This window comes from Procambarus clarkii, chromosome 29 (assembly GCF_040958095.1).
Source record: "Procambarus clarkii isolate CNS0578487 chromosome 29, FALCON_Pclarkii_2.0, whole genome shotgun sequence".
In the NCBI taxonomy this organism is placed as follows: domain Eukaryota; kingdom Metazoa; phylum Arthropoda; class Malacostraca; order Decapoda; family Cambaridae; genus Procambarus; species Procambarus clarkii.
Window position 1 is genome coordinate 30646334 of NC_091178.1, and position 25982 is coordinate 30672315.

General features: G+C 49.1%; 1 protein-coding gene across 1 annotated transcript in view; it reads right to left on the reverse strand.

Moving 5' to 3' along the window:
- Positions 1-964: 964 nt before the first annotated feature.
- Positions 965-25982, reverse strand: part of LOC138369696 (mucin-2-like) — a 52453-nt gene continuing 27435 nt past the window's right edge. Inside the window, exons 3-5 of the mRNA XM_069333129.1 lie at positions 16527-16966; positions 5301-7747; positions 965-3881 (exon numbers count right to left, since the gene is read on the reverse strand). Coding sequence (XP_069189230.1) covers positions 965-3881; positions 5301-7747; positions 16527-16966 — 5804 coding nt within the window. The remainder of the gene's footprint in view (positions 3882-5300; positions 7748-16526; positions 16967-25982) is intronic.

Genomic DNA, 25982 nt, shown 5'->3' on the forward strand with positions numbered 1-25982 from the left:
GCGATCCTCCACACTGTATATGAACCGTGTTGCCACTAGCTCCACTTTGGTTTCTTCGCACTATCGCTAGCGATATGACTATGCTATGTAGCACCCTGCTAGCTACACACTGCGAGAGGCCAAGTACTATGATCTAGCCTGAATACTCCTTCAATGTCCCGAGACATTGACGAATTTCCGTGGACCTCACTAAACGTGTGTCCCCTACCAGCTCACGGCTACTCACCTGTATGTGTGGAGGATGCTAGGTGTGGAGGATGGTAAGTGAGGAGGATGGCTGGTGTGGAGGAAAGTAGGTGTGGAGGAATGTAAGTGTGGAGGATGGTAGGTGTGGTGGATGGTAGGTGTGAACGATTGTATGTGTGAAGGATTGTAGGTGTGGAGGATTGTTGGTGTGGACGATTGTAGGTATGGAGGATGGTAGCTGTGGAGGATGGTAGGTGTGGAGGATGGTAAGTGTGGAGGATGGTAGGTGTGGAGGATGGTATGTGTGGAAGATGGTAGGTGTGGAGGATTTTAGGCGTGGAGGATGGTAGGTGGGGAGGATGGTAGGTGTGGAGGATTTTAGGCATGGAAGATGGTAGGTGTGGAGGATGGTTGGCGTTCAGGAGGGTAGGTGTGGGGTATGGTAGGCGTGGAGGATGGTAGGGGTGGAGTATGGTAAGTGTGGAGGATGGTAGGCGAAGAGGATGGTAGGGGTGGAGGATGGTAAGTGTGGAGGATAGTTGGTGTGGAGGACGGTAGGCGTGGAGGATGGTAAGGGTGGAGGATGGTAGGTGTGGAGGATGGTAGGTGTGGAGGATGGTAGGTGTGAAGGTTGGTTGGCGTGGAGGATGGTCGGGGTGGAGGATGGTAGGGGTGGAGGACGGTAAGTGTGAAGGATGGTAGGTGTGGAGGACGGTAGGTGTGGAGGGCTGTAGGTGTGGAGGATGGTAGGCTTGGAGAATGGTAGGTGTGGAGGATGTTAGGCGTGGAGGATGGTATGGTGGAGGATGGTAGGCGTGGAGGATGGTAGGGGTGGAGGATGGCAAGTGTGGAGGATTGTAGGTGTGGAGGATTTTAGGCTTGGAGAATGGTAGGTGTGCAAGATGATAGGTGTGGAGGATGGTAGGTGTGGAGGATGGTAGGTGTGGAGGATGGTAGGTGTGGAGGATTTTAGGCGTTGAAGATAGTAGGTATGGAGGATGGTAGGTGTGGGGTATGGTAGGCGTGGAGGATGGTAGGGGTGGAGTATGGTAAGTGTGGAGGATAGTAGGTGTGGAGGATGGTGGGTGTGGAGGATGGTGGATGTGGAGGATGGTAGGCGTTGAGGATGGTAGGGGTGGAGGATGGTAAGTGTGGAGGATAGTAGGTGTGGAGGATGGTAGGCGTGGAGGATGGTAAGGGTCGAGGATGGTAGCTGTGGAGGATGGTAGGTGTGGAGGATGGTAGGTGTGGAAGTTGGTAGGCGTGGAGGATGGTCGGGGTGGAGGATGGTAGGGGTGGAGGACGGTAAGTGTGAAGGATGGTAGGTGTGGATGATGGTAGGTGTGGAGGACTGTAGGTGTGGAGGATGGTAGGCTTGGAGAATGGTAGGTGTGGAGGATGTTAGGCGTGGAGGATGGTATGGGTGGAGGATGGAAAGTGTGGAGGATGGTAGGCGTGGAATATGGTAGGGATGGAGGATGGCAAGTGTGGAGAATGGTAGGTGTGGAGGATGGTAGGTGTGGAGGATTTTAGGCTTGGAGAATGGTAGGTGTGCAAGATGATAGGTGTGGAGGATGGTAGGTGTGAAGGATGGTAGGGGTGGAGGATGGTATGTGTGGAAGATGATAGGTGTGAAAGATTTTAGGCGTGGAGGATGGTAGGTGTGGAGGATGGTAGGTGTGGAGGATTTTAGGCGTGGAAGATGGTAGGTGTGGAGGATGGTAGGTGTGGAGGATGGTAGGCGTGGAGGATGGTTGGCGTTCAGGAGGGTAGGTGTGGGGTATGGTAGGAGTGGAGGTTGGTAGAGGTGGAGTATGGAAAGTGTGGAGGATGGTAGGTGTGGAGGATGGTAGGTGTGGAGGATGGTGGGTGTGGAGGATGGTAGGCGTGGAGGATGGTAGGGGTGGAGGATGGTAAGTGTGGAGGATAGTAGGTGTGGAGGATGGCAGGCGTGGAGGATGGTAAGGGTGGAGGATGAAAAATGTGAAGGATGGTAGGTGTGGAGGATGGTAGGGGTGGAGGATGGCAAGTGTGGAGGATGGTACGTGTGGAGGATAGTAGGTGTGGAGGATTTTAGGCTTGGAGAATGGCAGGTGTGGAGGATGGTAGGTGTGGAGGATGGTAGGCGTGGAGGATGGTTGGCGTTCAGGAGGGTAGGTGTGGGGTATGGTAGGCGTGGAGGATGGTAGGGGTGGAGTATGGTAAGTGTGGAGGATGGTAGGTGTGAAGGATGGTCGGTGTGGAGGATGGTGGGTGTGGAGGGTGGAAGGCGTGGAGGATGGTAGGGGTGGAGGATGGTAAGTGTGGAGGATAGTAGGTGTGGAGGATGGTAGGCGTGGAGGATGGTAAGGGTGGAGGATGGTAAGGGTGGAGGATGGTAGGTGTGGAGGATGGTAGGTATGGAGGTTGGTAGGCGTGGAGGATGGTCGAGGTGGAGGATGGTAGGGGTGGAGGACGGTAAGTATGAAGGATGGTAGGTGTGGAGGATGGTAGGTGTGGAGGACTGTAGGTGTGGAGGATGGTAGGCTTGGAGAATGGTAGGTGTGGAGGATGTTAGGCGTGGAGGATGGTATGGGTGGAGGATGGAAAGTGTGGAGGATGGTAGGCGTGGAATATGGTAGGGATGGAGGATGGCAAGTGTGGAGAATGGTAGGAGTGGAGGATGGTAGGTGTGGAGGATTTTAGGCTTGGAGAAGTGTAGGTGTGCAAGATGATAGGTGTGGAGGATGGTAGGTGTGGAGGATGGTAGGGGTGGAGGATAGTAGGTGTGAAGGATGGTAGGGGTGGAGGATGGTAGGTGTGGAGGATGGTATGTGTGGAGGATGGTAGGTGTGGAGGATGGTATGTGTGGAAGATGATAGGTGTGAAAGATTTTAGGCGTGGAGGATGGTAGGTGTGGAGGATGGTAGGTGTGGAGGATTTTAGGCGTGGAAGATGGTAGGTGTGGAGGATGGTAGGTGTGGAGGATGGTAGGCGTGGAGGATGGTTGGCGTTCAGGAGGGTAGGTGTGGGGTATGGTAGGAGTGGAGGTTGGTAGAGGTGGAGTATGGTAAGTGTGGAGGATGGTAGGTGTGGAGAATGGTAGGTGTGGAGGATGGTGGGTGTGGAGGATGGTAGGCGTGGAGGATGGTAGGGGTGGATGATGGTAAGTGTGGAGGATAGTAGGTGTGGAGGATGGCAGGCGTGGAGGATGGTAAGGGTGGAGGATGGAAAATGTGAAGGATGGTAGGTGTGGAGGATGGTAGGGGTGGAGGATGGCAAGTGTGGAGGATGGTACGTGTGGAGGATAGAAGGTGTGGAGGATTTTAGGCTTGGAGAATGGCAGGTGTGGAGGATGGTAGGTGTGGAGGATGGTAGGCGTGGAGGATGGTTGGCGTTCAGGAGGGTAGGTGTGGGGTATGGTAGGCGTGGAGGATGGTAGGGGTGGAGTATGGTAAGTGTGGAGGATGGTAGGTGTGAAGGATGGTAGGTGTGGAGGATGGTGGGTGTGGAGGATAGAAGGCGTGGAGGATGGTAGGGGTGGAGGATGGTAAGTGTGGAGGATAGTAGGTGTGGAGGATGGTAGGCGTGGAGGATGGTAAGCGTGGAGGATGGTAAGGGTGGAGGATGGTAGGAGTGGAGGATGGTAGGTGTGGAGGATGGTAGGGGTGGAGAATGGTAGCTGTGATTGATGGTAGGGGTGGAGGATGGTAGGTCTGGAGGATGGTAGGTGTGGAGAATGGTAGGTGTGGAGAATGCTAGGTGTGGAGGATGCTAGGTGTGGAGGATGCTAGGTGTGGAGGATGGTAGGGGTGGAGGATGGTAGTCGTGCAAGATGGTAGGCGTGGAGAATGGTAGGTGAGGAGGATGGTAGGTGTGGGAGGATGGTAGGTGTGGAGGATGGTAGGGGTGGAGGATGGTAGGTGTGGAGGATTGTAGGTGTGGAGGATTTTAGGCTTGGAGAATGGTAGGTGTGCAAGATGATAGGTGTGGAGGATGGTAGGTGTGGAGGATGGTAGGTGTGGAGGATGGTAGGTGTGGAGGATTTTAGGCGTTGAAGATAGTAGGTATGGAGGATGGTAGGTGTGGGGTATGGTAGGCGTGGAGGATGGTCGGGGTGGAGGATGGTAGGGGTGGAGGACGGTAAGTATGAAGGATGGTAGGTGTGGAGGATGGTAGGTGTGGAGGACTGTAGGTGTGGAGGATGGAAGGCTTGGAGAATGTTAGGTGTGGAGGATGTTAGGCGTGGAGGATGGTATAGGTGGAGGATGGAAAATGTGGAGGATTGTAGGCGTGGAATATGGTAGGGATGGAGGATGACAAGTGTGGAGGATGGTAGGTGTGGGGGATTTTAGGCTTGGAGAATGGTAGGTGTGCAATATGGTAGGTGTGGAGGATGGTAGGTGTGGAGGATGGTAGGGGTGGAGAATGGTAGCTGTGATTGATGGTAGGGGTGGAGGATGGTAGGTCTGGAGGATGGTAGGTGTGGAGAATGGTAGGTGTGGAGAATGCTAGGTGTGGAGGATGCTAGGTGTGGAGGATGCTAGGTGTGGAGGATGGTAGGGGTGGAGGATGGTAGTCGTGCAAGATGGTAGGCGTGGAGAATGGTAGGTGAGGAGGATGGTAGGTGTGGGAGGATGGTAGGTGTGGAGGATGGTAGGGGTGGAGGATGGTAGGTGTGGAGGATTGTAGGTGTGGAGGATTTTAGGCTTGGAGAATGGTAGGTGTGCAAGATGATAGGTGTGGAGGATGGTAGGTGTGGAGGATGGTAGGTGTGGAGGATGGTAGGTGTGGAGGATTTTAGGCGTTGAAGATAGTAGGTATGGAGGATGGTAGGTGTGGGGTATGGTAGGCGTGGAGGATGGTAGGGGTGGAGTATGGTAAGTGTGGAGGATAGTAGGTGTGGAGGATGGTGGGTGTGGAGGATGGTGGATGTGGAGGATGGTAGGCGTTGAGGATGGTAGGGGTGGAGGATGGTAAGTGTGGAGGATAGTAGGTGTGGAGGATGGTAGGCGTGGAGGATGGTAAGGGTCGAGGATGGTAGCTGTGGAGGATGGTAGGTGTGGAGGATGGTAGGTGTGGAAGTTGGTAGGCGTGGAGGATGGTCGGGGTGGAGGATGGTAGGGGTGGAGGACGGTAAGTGTGAAGGATGGTAGGTGTGGATGATGGTAGGTGTGGAGGACTGTAGGTGTGGAGGATGGTAGGCTTGGAGAATGGTAGGTGTGGAGGATGTTAGGCGTGGAGGATGGTATGGGTGGAGGATGGAAAGTGTGGAGGATGGTAGGCGTGGAATATGGTAGGGATGGAGGATGGCAAGTGTGGAGAATGGTAGGTGTGGAGGATGGTAGGTGTGGAGGATTTTAGGCTTGGAGAATGGTTGGTGTGCAAGATGATAGGTGTGGAGGATGGTAGGTGTGAAGGATGGTAGGGGTGGAGGATGGTATGTGTGGAAGATGATAGGTGTGAAAGATTTTAGGCGTGGAGGATGGTAGGTGTGGAGGATGGTAGGTGTGGAGGATTTTAGGCGTGGAAGATGGTAGGTGTGGAGGATGGTAGGTGTGGAGGATGGTAGGCGTGGAGGATGGTTGGCGTTCAGGAGGGTAGGTGTGGGGTATGGTAGGAGTGGAGGTTGGTAGAGGTGGAGTATGGAAAGTGTGGAGGATGGTAGGTGTGGAGGATGGTAGGTGTGGAGGATGGTGGGTGTGGAGGATGGTAGGCGTGGAGGATGGTAGGGGTGGAGGATGGTAAGTGTGGAGGATAGTAGGTGTGGAGGATGGCAGGCGTGGAGGATGGTAAGGGTGGAGGATGAAAAATGTGAAGGATGGTAGGTGTGGAGGATGGTAGGGGTGGAGGATGGCAAGTGTGGAGGATGGTACGTGTGGAGGATAGTAGGTGTGGAGGATTTTAGGCTTGGAGAATGGCAGGTGTGGAGGATGGTAGGTGTGGAGGATGGTAGGCGTGGAGGATGGTTGGCGTTCAGGAGGGTAGGTGTGGGGTATGGTAGGCGTGGAGGATGGTAGGGGTGGAGTATGGTAAGTGTGGAGGATGGTAGGTGTGAAGGATGGTAGGTGTGGAGGATGGTGGGTGTGGAGGGTGGAAGGCGTGGAGGATGGTAGGGGTGGAGGATGGTAAGTGTGGAGGATAGTAGGTGTGGAGGATGGTAGGCGTGGAGGATGGTAAGGGTGGAGGATGGTAAGGGTGGAGGATGGTAGGTGTGGAGGATGGTAGGTATGGAGGTTGGTAGGCGTGGAGGATGGTCGAGGTGGAGGATGGTAGGGGTGGAGGACGGTAAGTATGAAGGATGGTAGGTGTGGAGGATGGTAGGTGTGGAGGACTGTAGGTGTGGAGGATGGTAGGCTTGGAGAATGGTAGGTGTGGAGGATGTTAGGCGTGGAGGATGGTATGGGTGGAGGATGGAAAGTGTGGAGGATGGTAGGCGTGGAATATGGTAGGGATGGAGGATGGCAAGTGTGGAGAATGGTAGGAGTGGAGGATGGTAGGTGTGGAGGATTTTAGGCTTGGAGAAGTGTAGGTGTGCAAGATGATAGGTGTGGAGGATGGTAGGTGTGGAGGATGGTAGGGGTGGAGGATAGTAGGTGTGAAGGATGGTAGGGGTGGAGGATGGTAGGTGTGGAGGATGGTATGTGTGGAGGATGGTAGGTGTGGAGGATGGTATGTGTGGAAGATGATAGGTGTGAAAGATTTTAGGCGTGGAGGATGGTAGGTGTGGAGGATGGTAGGTGTGGAGGATTTTAGGCGTGGAAGATGGTAGGTGTGGAGGATGGTAGGTGTGGAGGATGGTAGGCGTGGAGGATGGTTGGCGTTCAGGAGGGTAGGTGTGGGGTATGGTAGGAGTGGAGGTTGGTAGAGGTGGAGTATGGTAAGTGTGGAGGATGGTAGGTGTGGAGAATGGTAGGTGTGGAGGATGGTGGGTGTGGAGGATGGTAGGCGTGGAGGATGGTAGGGGTGGAGGATGGTAAGTGTGGAGGATAGTAGGTGTGGAGGATGGCAGGCGTGGAGGATGGTAAGGGTGGAGGATGGAAAATGTGAAGGATGGTAGGTGTGGAGGATGGTAGGGGTGGAGGATGGCAAGTGTGGAGGATGGTACGTGTGGAGGATAGAAGGTGTGGAGGATTTTAGGCTTGGAGAATGGCAGGTGTGGAGGATGGTAGGTGTGGAGGATGGTAGGCGTGGAGGATGGTTGGCGTTCAGGAGGGTAGGTGTGGGGTATGGTAGGCGTGGAGGATGGTAGGGGTGGAGTATGGTAAGTGTGGAGGATGGTAGGTGTGAAGGATGGTAGGTGTGGAGGATGGTGGGTGTGGAGGATAGAAGGCGTGGAGGATGGTAGGGGTGGAGGATGGTAAGTGTGGAGGATAGTAGGTGTGGAGGATGGTAGGCGTGGAGGATGGTAAGCGTGGAGGATGGTAAGGGTGGAGGATGGTAAGAGTGGAGGATGGTAGGTGTGGAGGATGGTAGGTATGGAGGTTGGTAGGCGTGGAGGATGGTCGGGGTGGAGGATGGTAGGGGTGGAGGACGGTAAGTATGAAGGATGGTAGGTGTGGAGGATGGTAGGTGTGGAGGACTGTAGGTGTGGAGGATGGAAGGCTTGGAGAATGTTAGGTGTGGAGGATGTTAGGCGTGGAGGATGGTATAGGTGGAGGATGGAAAATGTGGAGGATTGTAGGCGTGGAATATGGTAGGGATGGAGGATGACAAGTGTGGAGGATGGTAGGTGTGGAGGATTTTAGGCTTGGAGAATGGTAGGTGTGCAATATGGTAGGTGTGGAGGATGGTAGGTGTGGAGGATGGTAGGGGTGGAGAATGGTAGCTGTGATTGATGGTAGGGGTGGAGGATGGTAGGTCTGGAGGATGGTAGGTGTGGAGAATGGTAGGTGTGGAGAATGCTAGGTGTGGAGGATGCTAGGTGTGGAGGATGCTAGGTGTGGAGGATGGTAGGGGTGGAGGATGGTAGTCGTGCAAGATGGTAGGCGTGGAGAATGGTAGGTGTGGAGGATGGTAGGTGTGGGAGGATGGTAGGTGTGGAGGATGGTAGGGGTGGAGGATGGTAGGTGTGGAGGATGGTAGGTGTGGATGAAGGTAGGTGCAGAGGATCCCGTCAAACGCTTATAAAGATATTTTTCTCTATGAACAATGAATAATATTATGTTAAAAATTACGTTACTACATAAATAACTTCGTAGAAAATATGAAAATAATCTACTTTTATAGGACAAGAATTTTAATTATTATCGAATTCACTTGATTCCCAAATAGATAAAATACAACAGCATTAATAGAGATTGATTACGTTCAAGTAAAGCTCGCTAATATCATCAATAGTGACAATGATGTTTTATAACCTAGGACATGTTGGTACACACGAACATATTTATTTTTGTTCTACACAAAATTAGAATAGTCCACGCTATTCAACTTTAATCATACATAAACAATATTGAATTCTTAATTGCGGTCAGCACCGAAAGGTGGTAGTTACCTTAACAGATGCTGTTCTCTCCCTCCTGTCTCCACCCTGTCCCCCACACTGTCTCCACACTGTCTCAACACTGTCTCAACACTGTCTCCACACTGTCTCTGCACTGTCCCCCACACTGTCTCCACACTCTCTCAACACTGTCTCCACACTGTCTCTGCACTGTCCCCCACACTGTCTCAACACTGTCTCAACACTGTCTCCACACTGTCTCCACACTGTCCCCACACTGTCTCAACACTGTCTCAACACTGTCTCCACACTGTCCCCCACACTGTCTCCACACTGTCTCAACACTGTCTCCACACTGTCTCCACACTGTCTCCACACTGTCCCCCACACTGTCTCCACACTGTCACCACACTGTCTCCACACTGTCTCAACACTGTCCCCACACTGTCTCCACACTGTCACCACACTGTCTCAACACTGTCTCCAAACTGTCTCAACACTGTCTCCACACTGTCTCCACACTGTCCCCACACTGTCTCCACACTGTCCCCACACTGTCTCAACACTGTCTCCACACTGTCTCCACACTGTCTCCACACTGTCCCCCACACTGTCTCCACACTGTCTCAACACTGTCTCCACACTGTCTCCACACTGTCCCCACACTGTCTCAACACTGTCTCAACACTGTCTCAACACTGTCTCAACACTGTCTCCACACTGTCTCCACACTGTCTCCACACTGTCTCCACACTGTCTCAACACTGTCTCCACACTGTCTCAACACTGTCTCAACACTGTCTCCACACTGTCTCCACACTGTCCCCCACACTGTCCCCCACACTGTCTCCACACTGTCTCCACACTGTCTCCACACTGTCCCCCACACTGTCCCCCACACTGTCTCCACACTGTCTCCACACTGTCTCAACACTGTCTCCACACTGTCTCAACACTGTCTCAACACTGTCTCCACACTGTCTCCACACTGTCCCCCACACTGTCTCCACACTGTCTCCACACTGTCTCAACACTGTCTCCACACTGTCTCCACACAGTTCCCACACTGTCTCCACACTGTCTCCACACTGTCTCAACACTGTCTCAACACTGTCTCAACACTGTCTCCACACTGTCCCCACACTTTCTCCACACTGTCTCAACACTGTCTCCACACTGTCTCAACACTGTCTCCACACTGTCTCAACACTGTCTCCACACTGTCTCCACACTGTCTCCACACTGTCTCCACACTGTCTCCACACTGTCTCCACACTGTCTCCACACTGTCCCCCACACTGTCTCCACACTGTCTCAACACTGTCTCAACACTGTCTCCACACTGTCCCCACACTTTCTCCACACTGTCTCAACACTGTCTCCACACTGTCTCAACACTGTCTCCACACTGTCTCAACACTGTCTCCACACTGTCTCCACACTGTCTCCACACTGTTCCCACACTGTCTCCACACTGTCTCCACACTGTCTCAACACTGTCTCAACACTGTCTCAACACTGTCTCCACACTGTCCCCACACTTTCTCCACACTGTCTCAACACTGTCTCCACACTGTCTCAACACTGTCTCCACACTGTCTCAACACTGTCTCCACACTGTCTCCACACTGTCTCCACACTGTCTCCACACTGTCTCCACACTGTCTCCACACTGTTCCCACACTGTCTCCACACTGTCTCAACACTGTCTCCACACAGTCTCCACACTGTCCCCACACTGTCGCCACACTGTCTCCACACTGTTCCCACACTGTCTCCACACTGTCTCAACACTGTCTGCACACTGTCTCAACACTGTCTCCACACTGTCTCAACACTGTCTCCACACTGTCTCAACACTGTCTCAACACTGTCTCCACACTGTCTCAACACTGTCTCCACACTGTCTCAACACTGTCTCCACACTGTCTCAACACTGTCCTCACACTGTCTCCACACTGTCCCCACACTGTCTCCACACTGTCTCAACACTGTCTCAACACTGTCTCCACACTGTCTCAACACTGTCTCCACACTGTTTCCACACTGTCTACACACTGTCACCACACTGTTTCCACACTGTCCCAACACTGTCTCCACACTGTCTCCACACTGTCTTCACACTGATTTTTATTGGGATGATAATGATGAATTTCATCATCATAATGGTGATAATAATGATGATTATTTAGCTAATGATGAAGATAGTGAAAAGCATGACAAGAATTAATATGATTGATCATATAATTATAATGATGATGATGGTGTTGGTGATTACAGTAATGATGATTGTGATGGTGATTATCGTGATGATGATGGTGATTATAGTGATGATGGTGATGATAATTATAATCGCTGCCTTCTACCCTGTCCCCACTCTCTGCCTTCTACACTGTCCCCACTGGCTGCTTCTACACTGTCCCCACTGGCTGCCTACTACCCTGTCCCCACTGGCTGCCTACTACACTGTCCCCACTGGCTGCCTTCTACACTGTCCCCACTGGCTGCCTTCTACCCTGTCCCCACTGTCTGCCTTCTACACTGTCCCCACCGGCTGCCTTCTACACTGTCCCCACTGTCTGCCTTCTACCCTGTCCCCACTGGCTGCCTTCTACACGGTCCCCACTGTCTGCCTTCTACACTGTCCCCACCGGCTGCCTTCTACACTGCCCCCACTGTCTGCCTTCTACCCTGTCCCCACTGGCTGCCTTGTACCCTGTCCCCACTGTCTGCCTTCTACACTGTCCCCACCGGCTGCCTTCAACACTGTCCCCACCGGCTGCCTTCTACCCTGTCCCCACTGGCTGCCTTCTACACGGTCCCCACCGGCTGCCTTCTACACTGTCTCCACCGGCTGCCTTCTACACTGTCCCCACTGTCTGCCTTCTACACTGTCCCCACCGACTGCCTTCTACACTGTCCCCACTGTCTGCCTTCTACACTGTCCCCACTGGCTGCCTTCTACACAGTCCCCACCGGCTGCCTTCTACACTGTCCCCACCGGCTGCCTTCTACCCTGTCTCCACTGGCTGCCTTCTACACTGTCCCCACCGGCTGCCTTCTACACTGTCCCCACCGGCTGCCTTCTACTCTGTCCCCACCGGCTGCCTTCTACCCTGTCCCCACTGGCTGCCTTCTACACTGTCCCCACTGGCTGCCTTCTACCCTGTCCCCACCGGCTGCCTTCTACTCTGTCCCCACCGGCTGCCTTCTACTCTGTCCCCACCGGCTGCCTTCTACCCTGTCCCCACCGGCTGCCTTCTACCCTGTCCCCACTGGCTGCCTTCTACACTGTCCCCACTGGCTGCCTTCTATACTGTCCCCACCGGTTGCCTTCTACACTGTCCCCACCGGCTGCCTTCTACCCTGTCCCCACTGGCTGCCTTCTACACTGTCCCCACCGGCTGCCTTCTACTCTGTCCCCACCGGCTGCCTTCTACTCTGTCCCCACCGGCTGCCTTCTACCCTGTCCCCACCGGCTGCCATCTACTCTGTCCCCACCGGCTGCCTTCTACTCTGTCCCCACCGGCTGCCTTCTACTCTGTCCCCACCGGCTGCCTTCTACCCTGTCCCCACCGGCTGCCATCTACCCTGTCCCCACCGGCTGCCATTTACCCTGTCCCCACCGGCTGCCTTCTACCGTGTCCCCACCGGCTGCCATCTACCCTGTCCCCACCGGCTGCCTTCTACACTGTCTCTACTGGCTGCCTTCTACACTGTCCCTACTGGCTGCCTTCTACCCTGTCCCCACTGGCTGCCTTCTACCGTGTCCCCACTGGCTGCCATCTACCCTGTCCCCACCGGCTGCCTTCTTCAACCTTCTCCACCGGCTGCCATCCAGCCTGTCCCCACTGGCTGCCTTCTACCGTGTCCCCACCGGCTGCCATCTACCCTGTCCCCACCGGCTGCCTTCTACCCTGTCCCTACCGGCTGCCATCTACCCTGTCCCCACTGGCTGCCTTCTACACTGTCCCCACTGGCTGCCTTCTACCCTGTCCCCACCGGCTGCCTTCTACCCTGTCTCCACCGGCTGCCATCTACCCTGTCTCCACCGGCTGCCATCTACCCTGTCCCCACCGGCTGCCTTCTACCCTGTCCCCACCGGCTGCCATCTACCCTGTCCCCACTGGCTGCCTTCTACACTGTCCCCTCTGGCTGCCTTCTACCCTGTCCCCACTGGCTGCCTTCTACACTGTCCCCACTGGCTGCCTTCTACCCTGTCCCCACCGGCTGCCTTCTACCCTGTCTCCACCGGCTGCCATCTACCCTGTCTCCACCGGCTGCCATCTACCCTGTCCCCACCGGCTGCCTTCTACCCTGTCCCCACTGGCTGCCTTCTACACTGTCCCCACCGGCTGCCTTCTACCCTGTCCCCACTGGCTGCCTTCTACACTGTCCCCACCGGCTGCCTTCTACCTTGTCCCCACTGGCTGCCTTCTACACTGTCCCCACCGGCTGCCATCTACCCTGTCCCCACCGGCTGCCATCTACCCTGTCCCCACCGGCTGCCATCTACCCTGTCCCCACCGGCTGCCTTCTACCCTGTCCCCACCGGCTGCCTTCTACCCTGTCCCCACCGGCTGCCATCTACCCTGTCCCCACCGGCTGCCTTCTACCCTGTCCCCACCGTCTGCCATCTACCCTGTCCCCACCGGCTGCCATCTACCCTGTCCCCACCGGCTGCCTTCTACCCTGTCCCCACCGGCTGCCTTCTACCCTGTCCCCACCGGCTGCCATCTACCCTGTCCCCACCGGCTGCCTTCTACCCTGTCCCCACCGTCTGCCATCTACCCTGTCCCCACCGGCTGCCTTCTACCCTGTCCCCACCGGCTGCCTTCTACCCTGTCCCCACCGGCTGCCTTCTACACTGTCCCCACCGGCTGCCTTCTACACTGTCCCCACCGGCTGCCTTCTACCCTGTCCCCACCGGCTGCCTTCTCCACTGTCCCCACTGGCTGCCTTCTACCCTGTCCCCACCGGCTGCCTTCTACACTGTCCCCACTGGCTGCCTTCTACACTGTCCCCACCGGCTGCCTTCTACACTGTCCCCACTGGCTGCCTTCTACACTGTCCCCACCGGCTGCCTTCTACACTCCTTCTCCTCATTATTACGCTTCACCAACGTTGCCCAACTCATCCCGTCCTGGAGATCCACAACAAGTCAACTAATAATCAAGGAGAGCAATACGCTCAGTAATAACTTCCCGTCACTCTTTACCAATAATTAGTAAGCTCACAATCATAACTGAGGCTGTATAGTGAGTAACACTATAATATCACTAACCAAAATAGTGTGGCTGATGCAACACCCAAGTTACCAAAGCTGATCAAAATCAATGAGTTTAACAATTTTAACCCTCGAAATATTGCGGCCGGCAAGTGAGTTGTTGTTATGATCACGACGGTGGGCAATAACATAGTTCCAATATAAATAGGTTAATCAATCTTTCTAATCTAAATCTGCATTATAGTGTTAGATTAGCTTGACGGTGATCTTATTTAGGATCTAATTCCGATTTCAGTATGAAAACAGATCGACAAATATGGCGTGAAATGAGACATATTACTTGGTGTCTTCCAAGGGTGATCTTGCTTCACAAATCTGCCGCCCACCTACGTAAATATATTGAAGGTAAGTGACAACAATAACAATTAGGATGATGTCTTACTTGGCTTTATTAAATAATAAAAATCTGCCTATCATGAGAGGCTCATCAGAATGTTTAAGCTTTTCCTCATTAATGAGAACGTTCATGTTGCCAGTTTGACTAATAACAAGAACAGAGTTAGTGGAGTAGAGTCGGAGTAGAGCTGCTATATCACTGTTTCTCATGTCATTTGTCGCCCAACCACTTAGACGGTAGAGTGACGGTCGCGCTTCATGCTGGTCGGCGTTCAATCCCCGACCATCCAAGTGGTGGTCGGCACCTTTCCTTTCCTTTCCCACGTCCCATCGCAAATCCTTATCCTGACCCCTTCCAAGTGCTATATAGTCGTAATGTCTTGGCGCTTTCCTCTGATAATTCCTTCCCTCCTATAACTTGTCAATGACCAAGATGCTAACGTGAACAGTATTGTCAACCAATGTAGGGATGACAGAAAATAGGGCGGAATAGTAAACTCAAATGAGGACTGTAGAAAACGGCAGAAATACCTCATCCCATTGCAGTACTGGGCACTCATGCAGATGAAGCTCAGCGCTGATAAGTGCAACATCCTAGGGAGGCGTCAGTGGCACTGCCTCTCAGCTCACCAAGGAGGATGTAAAGAAACCTTCTTGTAAAATTGGCTTCTGACTGGTAAGTGGCAGCAATATATGTACGTACATAACCAATCAAGTAGGATGTTTGCTTTATTAACAGAAGTAACAACAATCAGTCCGAAGAAAAACTTGAGAAATATTTGGTCTGGTAAGGCTCCACTTGAGGAATACAACAGCCACAGGATACAAGAGTCTAGCTCCGCCTGCATTGATCGTCGATGCCTCGCAACACAGGAGCCACAGCATGTTCTCGCTAACGTTCCCAACGTCAAGAAACTGTCGTACTAAACTGCCTTATCCTAACCTACAAAGGATCATAGAACAGAAAACGGGGGATTATATTAATTCAGCGAGCCGCATTATTAAGTACAAAAATAAGTAGTTTAATTAAATAACAATAAAGCCGTACATTTTCTTGTACGACCGTTTTGGCCTTAAGTAGAGTATACGTCAATATACGACGTGCTATTATGACGGGTTGGGTGACGCGGTGGCGGCCTTCAAGCTGGAGAGAAGCACCGAGACGGGAGAGCTACGGCCTGGCAACTTTGTAACCAAGTTAGCACATGTAATCAAGTTACCACACGTAACCAAGATACCACACATAGCCAAGTTACCACACATACCCAATTTAGCACACGTAACCAAGTTACCACACGTAACGAAGTTACCACATGTTATCAAATTAGCACACATAACCAAGTTACCACATGTAATCAAGTTACCACATGTAACCAAGTTACCACACATAACCAAGTTAGCACACATAACCAAGTTACCACACATAACCAAGTTACGACACATAACCAAGTTACCACACATAACCAAGTTAATACACATAACCAAGTTACCACACATAACCAAGTTAATACACATAACCAAGTTACCACACATAACCAAGTTAATACACATAACCAAGTTACCACACATAACCAAGTTAATACACATAACCAAGTTACCACACATAACCAAGAAAATACACATAACCAAGTTACCACACATAACCAAGTTACCACATGTAACCAAGTTACCACATGTAACCAAGTTACCACACATAACCAAGTTACCACACATAACCAAGTTACCACATGTAACCAAGTTACCACATGTAACCAAGTTACCACACATAACCAAGTTACCACACATAACCAAGTTACTACACATAACCAAGTTACCACACATAACCAAGTTACCACATGTAACCAAGTTACCACATGTAACCAAGTTACCACACATAACCAAGTTACCACACATAACCAAGTTACTACACATAACCAAGTTACCACATGTAACCAAGTTACCACACATAACCAAGTTACCACACATAACCAAGTTACTACACATAACCAAGTTACCACACATAACCAAGTTAATACACATAACCAAGTTACCACACATAACCAAGTTACTACACATAACCAAGTTACCACACATAACCAAGTTAATACACATAACCAAGTTACCACACATAACCAAGTTAATACACATAACCAAGTTACCACACATAACCAAGTTAATACACATAACCAAGTTACCACACATAACCAAGTTAATACACATAACCAAGTTAATACACATAACCAAGTTAATACACATAACCAAGTTAATACACATAACCAAGTTACCACACATAACCAAGTTAGCACACATAACCAGGTTACCAGATGTAACCAAGTTACCACATGTAACCAGGTTACCACACATAACCAAGTTAGCACACATAACCAAGTTAGCACACATAACCAAGTTACCACTTGTAATCAAGTTACCACATGTAACCAAGTTACCACTTGTAACCAAGTTACCACACATAACCAAGTTACCACTTGTAACCAAGTTACCACACATAACCAAGTTACCACTTGTAACCAAGTTATCACACATAACCAAGTTACCACTTGTAACCAAGTTATCACACATAACCAAGTTACCACTTGTAACCAAGTTATCACACATAACCAAGTTAGCACACGTAACCAAGTTAGCACACGTAACCAAGTTAGCACACGTAACCAAGTTAGCACACGTAACCAAGTTAGCACACGTTGCTTCTAGCTCGAGAAGTTCAAATTGATGAGTAGAATTTGTAAGTACTAGTTAAGAAAGATATACCACTGAGGCCAGTGGTATACCTGGCTTTAAATAGTGGTTCGATATATTCATGAGAGAGAGAGGGGACGGTTCTAGCAGCCTGTTTCCATCAATATTATCTGCGTCGATAATGAAGCGGTTTGGCCTGCACAAATGCGTCCAGATCTAGACAGTCCAACTAACTAGTCTCTGTATATTCCCAAGAGTACGAGACAATATTATTACTAGTATGATTAATTTCACTAAAGTACCATAAATGTAAAGATGTAGTCAATACCTCCAAATTGCTAACCACTTAATGTGAAGTCAAGATGTTTTGAAAGGGTCACCACAGCCGGTGACTGTGGTGACTCCTGTGTTCATTTGCTTTACCTCTCTTCATCATTTCCAGTTGCAGGAGCCACCGGTGTAATCCTTGACAGCATCTGGGAGGAATTTGCCCAAGAGTTTATAAGTTATTTATCAAAGCGCTAGGAGCAAGCACATTACACAGGTCTGTTGATTCTTAGGAGTGTTGACCTAATCTTCGGCTTAGCCAGTGAATTTTAATCAAAATTTGGTGAAGTGTTGATTTAATCCCCATCTTAGCCTACCAATTTTTAATATAGTTTATATACATTCCCTGAAGGTTCATTAAATTAATTTTTTACAGATATTGTTCAATGATTGTTAGGAAATATTTCTTTGTTGTTTGATTTGTGACATCGTGAAGGCTATCGTTGATGAGGAGACACCACGACCACCATGATCACTGTCAGCAACCATGACACACCATGACCATTGTCAACAACCACGACACACCACGACCACCATGACACACTGGCAACAACCATGACACACCACGACCACCATGACACACTGCCAACAACCATGACACACCAGTAGTCGCCAATCGTCAGTGGCGGGAGACACACGTGTCAGAGAGCGTCCGTGACTTAACATCAGTATCCCGGGATATTTAAGTGTTTATTGAGACCAAAACATAGTTTTTGGTACAGCAAGCCAGTATCATAGTGATTACTTTAGCATTAGATAAGAAAAATAAACATAACGATGTCTTGTGGCAACACCAGTGCCAGCAGCGACCAGTGGGTCAGGATCGCTTTATGTATGTAGTGTCTGGAGCTGCATAACAGATAATAGTGTTTGTGAAGTGTTACTAGAGCACCCATAGTAATGATCTTGCAAAGTGTTGCAACGTGTAGAAAGTATTCCACAGTGACTGACAATAAACAAAATAACAATAACCACGTGGAATCTTGAGTTCCAGGGGCCAGATTCACGAAAGCACCTATGCAAGTACTTACGAACCTGTACATCTTTTCTCAATCTTTGGCGGCTTTGTTTCCCATTATTAAACAGTTAATGAGCTCCGAAGCACCAGGAGGCTGTTTATAACAATAACAACAGTTGATTGGCAAGTTTTCATGCTTGTAAACTGTTTAATAAATGTAACCAAAGCCGTCAAAGATTGAGGAAAGATGTACACGCTCGTAAGGGCTTGCGTAAGTACTTTCCTGAATCTGGCCCCAGGACAGGATCCGCGACGAACCTCACCATAAGTATAACACTGTTACTCTTCTTGTCTGTGCAGAGCGGGAAAGCTTGGCTGGTAGATACCGCCTTAAAAGGCATCTATCTGGTGTACAGAGCGATTTAAAATATAATATTCTTCAAAATATCACATATATTTAAAAATCCCCTAGGGTAGGAAGAAAAATCTCATAGGCTAATTCTGGGTAGGATGGTTTTGACACCCATATGACGAGTGACCAATGACCATCCTTCCTCCCCTCCCCCCTCACACCCCCTCTCTCACCATATGCACATACACACTCACACATGAACATATAACTCCCCTGTCTCTCCCTACTCCCAACATATATCTTCCTCTCTTTCTCCCTCCTTTCACCTTCTCCCTCTCTCTCCCTATATCACTCTTTCCTCCCCTCACTCCCTCCCTCCTTCCACTACCATATCCCCCCACCCTACCTACATACCCATCCCACACACACACACACAAATAAACACACACACACACACACACACACTACGAGGGATGGGATATGAAGAGCGGCTGAAGGAACTGAACCTTACGACACTAGAGAAAAGAAGGGAGAGAGGAGATATGATAGGGACATATAAAATACTCAGGGGAATTGACAAAAGGGAAATAGATGAAATGTTCACACGTAATAATAACAGAACGAGGGGACATGGGTGGAAACTGGAAACTCAGATGAGTCACAGAGATGTTAGGAAGTTTTCTTTTAGCGTGAGAGTAGTAGAAAAATGGAATGCACTTGGGGAACAGGTTGTGGAAGCAAATACTATTCATACTTTTAAAACTAGGTATGATAGGGAAATGGGACAGGAGTCATTGCTGTAAACAACCGATAGCTAGAAAGGCGGGATCCAAGAGTCAATGCTCGATCCTGCAAGCACATATAGGTGAGTACATATAGGTGAGTACACACACACACACACACACACACACACACACACACACACACACACACACACACACACACACACACACACACACAGGTACCATCTGGGAGAGGAAATTCTTCAGGAGTCAGAGAAGGAAAAAGACTTGGGGGTTGATATCACGCCAGACCTGTCTCCTGCAGCACATATCAAGCGGATAACATCAGCGGCATATGCCAGGCTGGCCAACATACGAACGGCATTCAGATACTTGTGTAAAGAATCATTCAGAAATTGTATACCACATATGTCAGGCCAATCCTGGAGTATGCAGTCCCAGCATGGAGTCCATATCTAGTCAAGGATAAGACTAAACTGGAAAAGGTTCAAAGGTTTGCCACCAGACTAGTACCCGAGCTGAGAGGTATGAGCTACGAGGAGAGACTACGGGAATTAAACCTCACTTCGCTGGAAGACAGAAGGGTTAGGGGGACATGATCACCACACTCAAGATTCTGAAGGGAATTGATAGGGTAGATAAAGACAGTCTATTTAACACAAGGGGAACACGCACAAGGGGACACAGGTGGAAACTGAGTGCTCAAATGAGCCACAGAGATATTAGAAAGAACTTTTTTAGTGTCAGAGTGGTTGACAAATGGAATGCATTAGGCAGTGATGTGGTGGAGGCTGACTCCATACACAGTTTCAGGTGTAAATATGATAGAGCCCAATAGGCTCAGGAACCTGTACACCTGTTGATTGACGGTTGAGAGGCGGGATCAAAGAGCCAGAGCTCAACCCCCGCAAACACAACTAGGTGAGTACACACACACACACACACACACACACACACACACACACACACACACACACACACACACACACACACACACACACACACACACACACACACAGTGAAGGAACAAATGATGAACTGAGAAAAGGGGAGAACAGAAACACAGAGAATGACAGGGAGGTGTATGAAGAACTCAACAAGAGATTCCAGCTGGTCTTCATAATAGAACGGTACAAGCCCCGGCACTAAATGAGGAGGCGGCAAACCAAGCAACCTTGGAGGAATCTATTGCAGCTGAATGTGACAAAGGCTGTTGGGCCTGACAGAATCTCACCATGGATACTAAAAGAGGGTGCAGAAGTATTAAGTGTGCCACTCTCTATTGTGTGTGAACGGAAACAAGAGACCTACCAGAAAGCTGGAAAAAAACTAATGTTGTCCCAATATACTAAAAGGGTGACAGGCACTGAGCTACAGGCTACTTTCCCTAACTTGAAAACCATGCAAGGTGATGTAGAAATTTGCGAGGAAAAGGCTCGTAGAACATCTTGAGAAAAAGTTCTTTGTAACACACCACCAGTTCAGGGATGGTAAATCTTCCCTCACAGGCTTAATACAATTCTTGAACCAAGCAACAAAAATTAGGCAAGGAAGAGAAGGGTGGCAGACTGCATTTTCTTGGCAGTCAGAAAGCCTTTGACACAGTACCCCATAAATGGCATTTACAAAAGTCAATGAAACAGGCAGGAGTGAAAAGTATGGTGCTCTAGTGGAAAAGCAACTGGAAACAGTAAGTAACTGTGAGGGTGGGGTGGAGACATCATCAGATGTCACCAGCGGAGTCCCCTCAGGGCTCTGTATTGAACCCATTCTGTTTCTGATATTTGTATATATATACATACATATATATATATATATATATATATATATATATATATATATATATATATATATATATATATATATATATATATATATATTTATATATATATATATATTTATATATATATATATATATATATATATATATATATATATATTTATATATATATATATATATATATATATATATATATATATATATATATATATATATATATATATATATATATATATATAAGAGCCACTCCTTCTGAAGATGTATTATTATGCGAAAGTACTTAAGGAAATTCCTGTTTCAATTTTCCTCCGTGGTCTGACCCTGTCACATTTTTAATCATGTGTTTATTTTCGTGGTACACACACACACACACACACACATACTAACCAGCTCACAAGTGCTTCTCAGGTCACCCCTTCCCCAAATCAGCCGCCCCTGCTTATCTCCCCAGCACATCCCTTGACCCCTCTGACCCCACTGGAGTCAAATTCATCCCACATTCCAAGGACCCCCTCATCACCTCAACCCCCAAAACCCGTCCAGCCCTCATCCCCTCAACCCCCAAAACCCACCCAGCTCTCATCCCCTCAACCCCCAAAACCCATCCAGACCTCATCCCCTCAACCCCAAGAACCCACCCAGACCTCATCCCCTCAACACCCAAAGCCTACCCTGCCCTCACCCCTCCTCATCCCCTCTCCTTCCATGTGACCCCCCACCCTTGCGAGGGAGGTGGGAGGTCCCCCCCACCCCCTCTATCCTTCCCCCTCCCAACCTCTCAACCTCTATCTGTCTCCCAACCTTACGCTATCTCCCAACCCCTCTATGCCCTCCCTAATCTTCAGACCCAGTATGCCCTTCCTACTCCAGACCTACCTACCCAGGCCCTACCCCAGACCCTCCTACCTACCTTCCTAGAAACCCAGCCCCCAGTAGCCCCCCAAGCACCCCTCCTGAACTCTTTCACCCCCCATACACCCCCCGGACCCCCCCAGACACCCCCCGGATCCCCCCGGACATCCCCCGGACCCTCCCCGCCCCCAGTCATCCCCCAGACACCCCCCAGATCCCCCGGATCCCCTCTGCCCCCAGTCACCCCCCAGACATCCCCCAGATCCCCCCAGACCCCCAGAGAAAGGGAGAACTCTGGTACAAGAGTTTCCATGAAGAATCTCAAGGTTTGGTACACCAATGCTGATGGGGTATCTAATAAAGCAGAAGAGATAAAAGAAAGAGTGAGTGAAGCAGATCCTGACATAGTTGCAATTGTGGAAACTAAAATTAATGACATGATCTCAGATGCAATCTTTCCTGAAGGGTACCAGGTGATACGAAAAGAGAGGACACAGAGACAGGGAGGGGGAGTAGCACTCCTAATAAAGCGGAAATGGAAGTTTGAAGACCTGGGAAATCGAGTTACCAATGAGTGCACAAGCTTCATACATGGAACTCTGACAGTAGATGGGAGGAAGATTGTGATCATGGTAATCTACAATCCCCCACCAAACAGTAGAAGACCCAGGCAGGAGTATGATGACAACAACAAAGCATGTATAGATGAACTGCAGAAGGCAGCAACACTAGCCCACAGAATGAGAGCGAAGCTGCTGATCATGGGGGACCTAAATCATGTAGAGATAAATTGGGAATCAAGGAATCCCCATGGAGGGGACGAAACGTGGGGAGCAAAATTAGTAGATGTTATAGACAGGAATTTCCTGACACAACATGTGAAGGAAGACACAAGGGAAAGAGGAGGAGATGCACCGAGCCTATTAGACCTGATTTTCACCCAGAACGTAGAAGATATCGAGAATTTAGAGCATGAAATACCTCTAGGGGCCAGTGACCATTGAGTCCTAGTCTTTGACTACATGATGGAATTCAAACTTATGACCATGGGACAAGAGATCTGGGAAAGGAGAGCTGACTACAGGAAAGGGGACTATATGAGGATGAGGGACTATCTGGGTGAAGTGCAGTGGGAGGAAGAAATTAGAGGAAAAACAGTCCAAGATATGATGGACCTAGTCATACAGAAATGTCAGGAGGCCGAAGAGAGATTTATACCAACGGTAAAGGGAAAAAATAAGAAGGAATATAATAACCCATGGTTTAATAGACAGTGTCAGGAAGCAAAAATGGCCAGCAGGCGGGAGTGGAGGAAGTACAGAAGACAAAGAACAGAGGACAACAGAAGCAGATACAACAGAGCTAGGAACGATTACATTAACATAAGACGAACATCGGAAAGGGACTATGAGAACGATATTGCAATCAAAGCGAAAAAACAACCTAAGTTACTACACAGTCATATAAGAAGAAAAATGTCGGTGAACGACCAAGTGACAAGACTAAGGAAGACAGAGGGGGCATATACTGAAAGTGACAAGGAAATCTGCGAGGCACTGAATGCCAGTTTCCATGGAGTGTTCACTACCGAGCCTGAGCAGCTCCCATTGTTGGAAGGGGTTACCCTAGATGAAAGACTATCAGATATAGAGGTGACAGCAGAGGAGGTAATGAAACAGTTGACAACTCTAGATGCAACTAAAGCAGTTGGACCAGACAAAGTATCACCGTGGATACTAAAAGAAGCAGCACAGGCCCTCAGCGTGCCTCAGCTGGCAATGATCTTTAATGAGTCACTTATGTCAGGAGAATTGCCCAGTTGCTGGAAGAAGGCAAATGTCGTGCCGATCTTCAAGAAAGGAGATAGGGAGGAGGCACTTAACTACAGACCTGTATCACTGACAAGCATCCCCTGTAAAATACTGGAAAGAATAATTAGGCTACGACTGGTTGCACACCTGGAGAACATTAGGTTTGTGAACAAACATCAACATGGGTTCTGGACAGGGAAATCGTGCCTAACAAACCTTCTGGAATTCTATGATAAAATAACGAGGATAAGACAGGACAGAGATGGTTGGGCAGACTGCATATTTCTGGACTGCCAAAAAGCCTTTGATACAGTACCGCACATGAGACTGCTGTTCAAGCTCGAGAGGCAGGCGGGGGTGGGGGGAAAGGTCCTAGAATGGATAAGGAACTACCTAACAGGAAGGAGCCAAAGAGTTATGGTAAGGGGCGAGAAGTCGGACTGGCGAACAGTAACAAGTGGAGTACCACAAGGATCGGTGCTGGGACCAATTCTATTTCTTGTATATGTTAACGACATGTTTACAGGCGTAGAGTCCTACATGTCGATGTTTGCGGATGATGCAAAGTTGATGAGAAGAGTTGTGACAGATGAGGATTGCAGGATCCTCCAAGAGGACCTGAACAGATTGCAGAGATGGTCAGAGAAATGGCTACTAGAATTCAACACGAGCAAATGTAAAGTTATGGAAATGGGACTAGGAGATAGGAGACCAAAGGGACAGTACACAATGAAGGGGAACAGCCTACCTGTAACGACGCGTGAAAGAGACCTGGGGTGGACGTAACACCTAATCTATCTCCTGAGGCACATATTAATAGGATAACGACAGCAGCGTACTCTACACTGGCAAAAGTTAGAACATCATTCAGAAACCTAAGTAGGGAGGCATTTAGGGCGCTTTACACTGCCTACGTAAGGCCAGTCTTAGAGTATGCCGCCTCATCATGGAGTCCCCATCTGAAGAAGCATATAATGAAACTGGAAAAGGTTCAGAGGTTTGCAACGAGACTCGTCCCAGAGCTACGAGGGATGGGGTATGAAGAGCGCCTGAGGGAACTGTGCCTTACGACACTAGAAAGAAGAAGGGAGAGGGGGGACATGATAGGAACGTATAAGATACTCAGAGGAATTGACAGAGTGGACATAGACGAAATGTTCACACGGAATAGTAACAGAACGAGAGGACATGGATGGAAGCTTGAAACTCAGATGAGTCACAGAGATGTTAGGAAGTTTTCTTTTAGCGTGAGAGTAGTGGGGAAATGGAATGCACTTCAGGAACAGGTTGTGGAAGCAAATACTATTCATAATTTTAAAACCAGGTATGATAGGGAAATGGGACAGGAGTCATTGCTGTAAACAACCGATGCTCGAAAGGCGGGATCCAAGAGTCAATGCTCGATCCTGCAAGCACATATAGGTAAGTACATATAGGTGAGTACATACACACACATAGTGTGTGTGTGAAGAACTAGAGCCAGAACTAAGAGGAATGAGTTACGAGGAAAGGCTGTGGGAAATGCACCTTACGACACTGGAAGACAGAAGAGTAAGGGGAGACATGATCACAACGTACAAAATCCTCAGAGGAATCGACCGGGTAAACAAGGTTAAACTATTCAACACTGGTGGGACGCGAACAAGGAGACACAGGTGGAAACTGAGTACCCACATGAGCCACAGAGACGTTAGAAGGAACTTTCTCAGTGTTAGAGTAGATAACGGATGGAATGCATTAGGCAGTGATGTGGATGAGGCTGACTCCATACACAGTTTCAAATGTAAATATGATAGAGCCCAGTAGGGTCAGGAATCTGTACACCAGTTGATTAACAGTTGAGAGGCGGGACCAAAGAGCCAAAGCTCAACCCCCGTAAGCACAAATAGGTGATTACACACACACACACACACACACACACACACACACATATTATATATATATATATATATATATATATATATATATATATATATATATATATATATATATATATATATATATATATATATATATATATATATATATGGGTGTATATTGGTGTATACTGGCAGCAGGTTTTCTTTCAAACATGTTTCATTGAATATGACCGCATATTCTGTATTTATTATTTTCTTAGCATCAGGGCTTAGTTGGAATAGTTCTCCAAAACTCATTTTCGTAATCTTAAGGTGAAGAAAAGAAGTAATTACCTATAGAGTGTATTACACTTATTTATACAATTTGCACAACGTTTCGAACCTCCA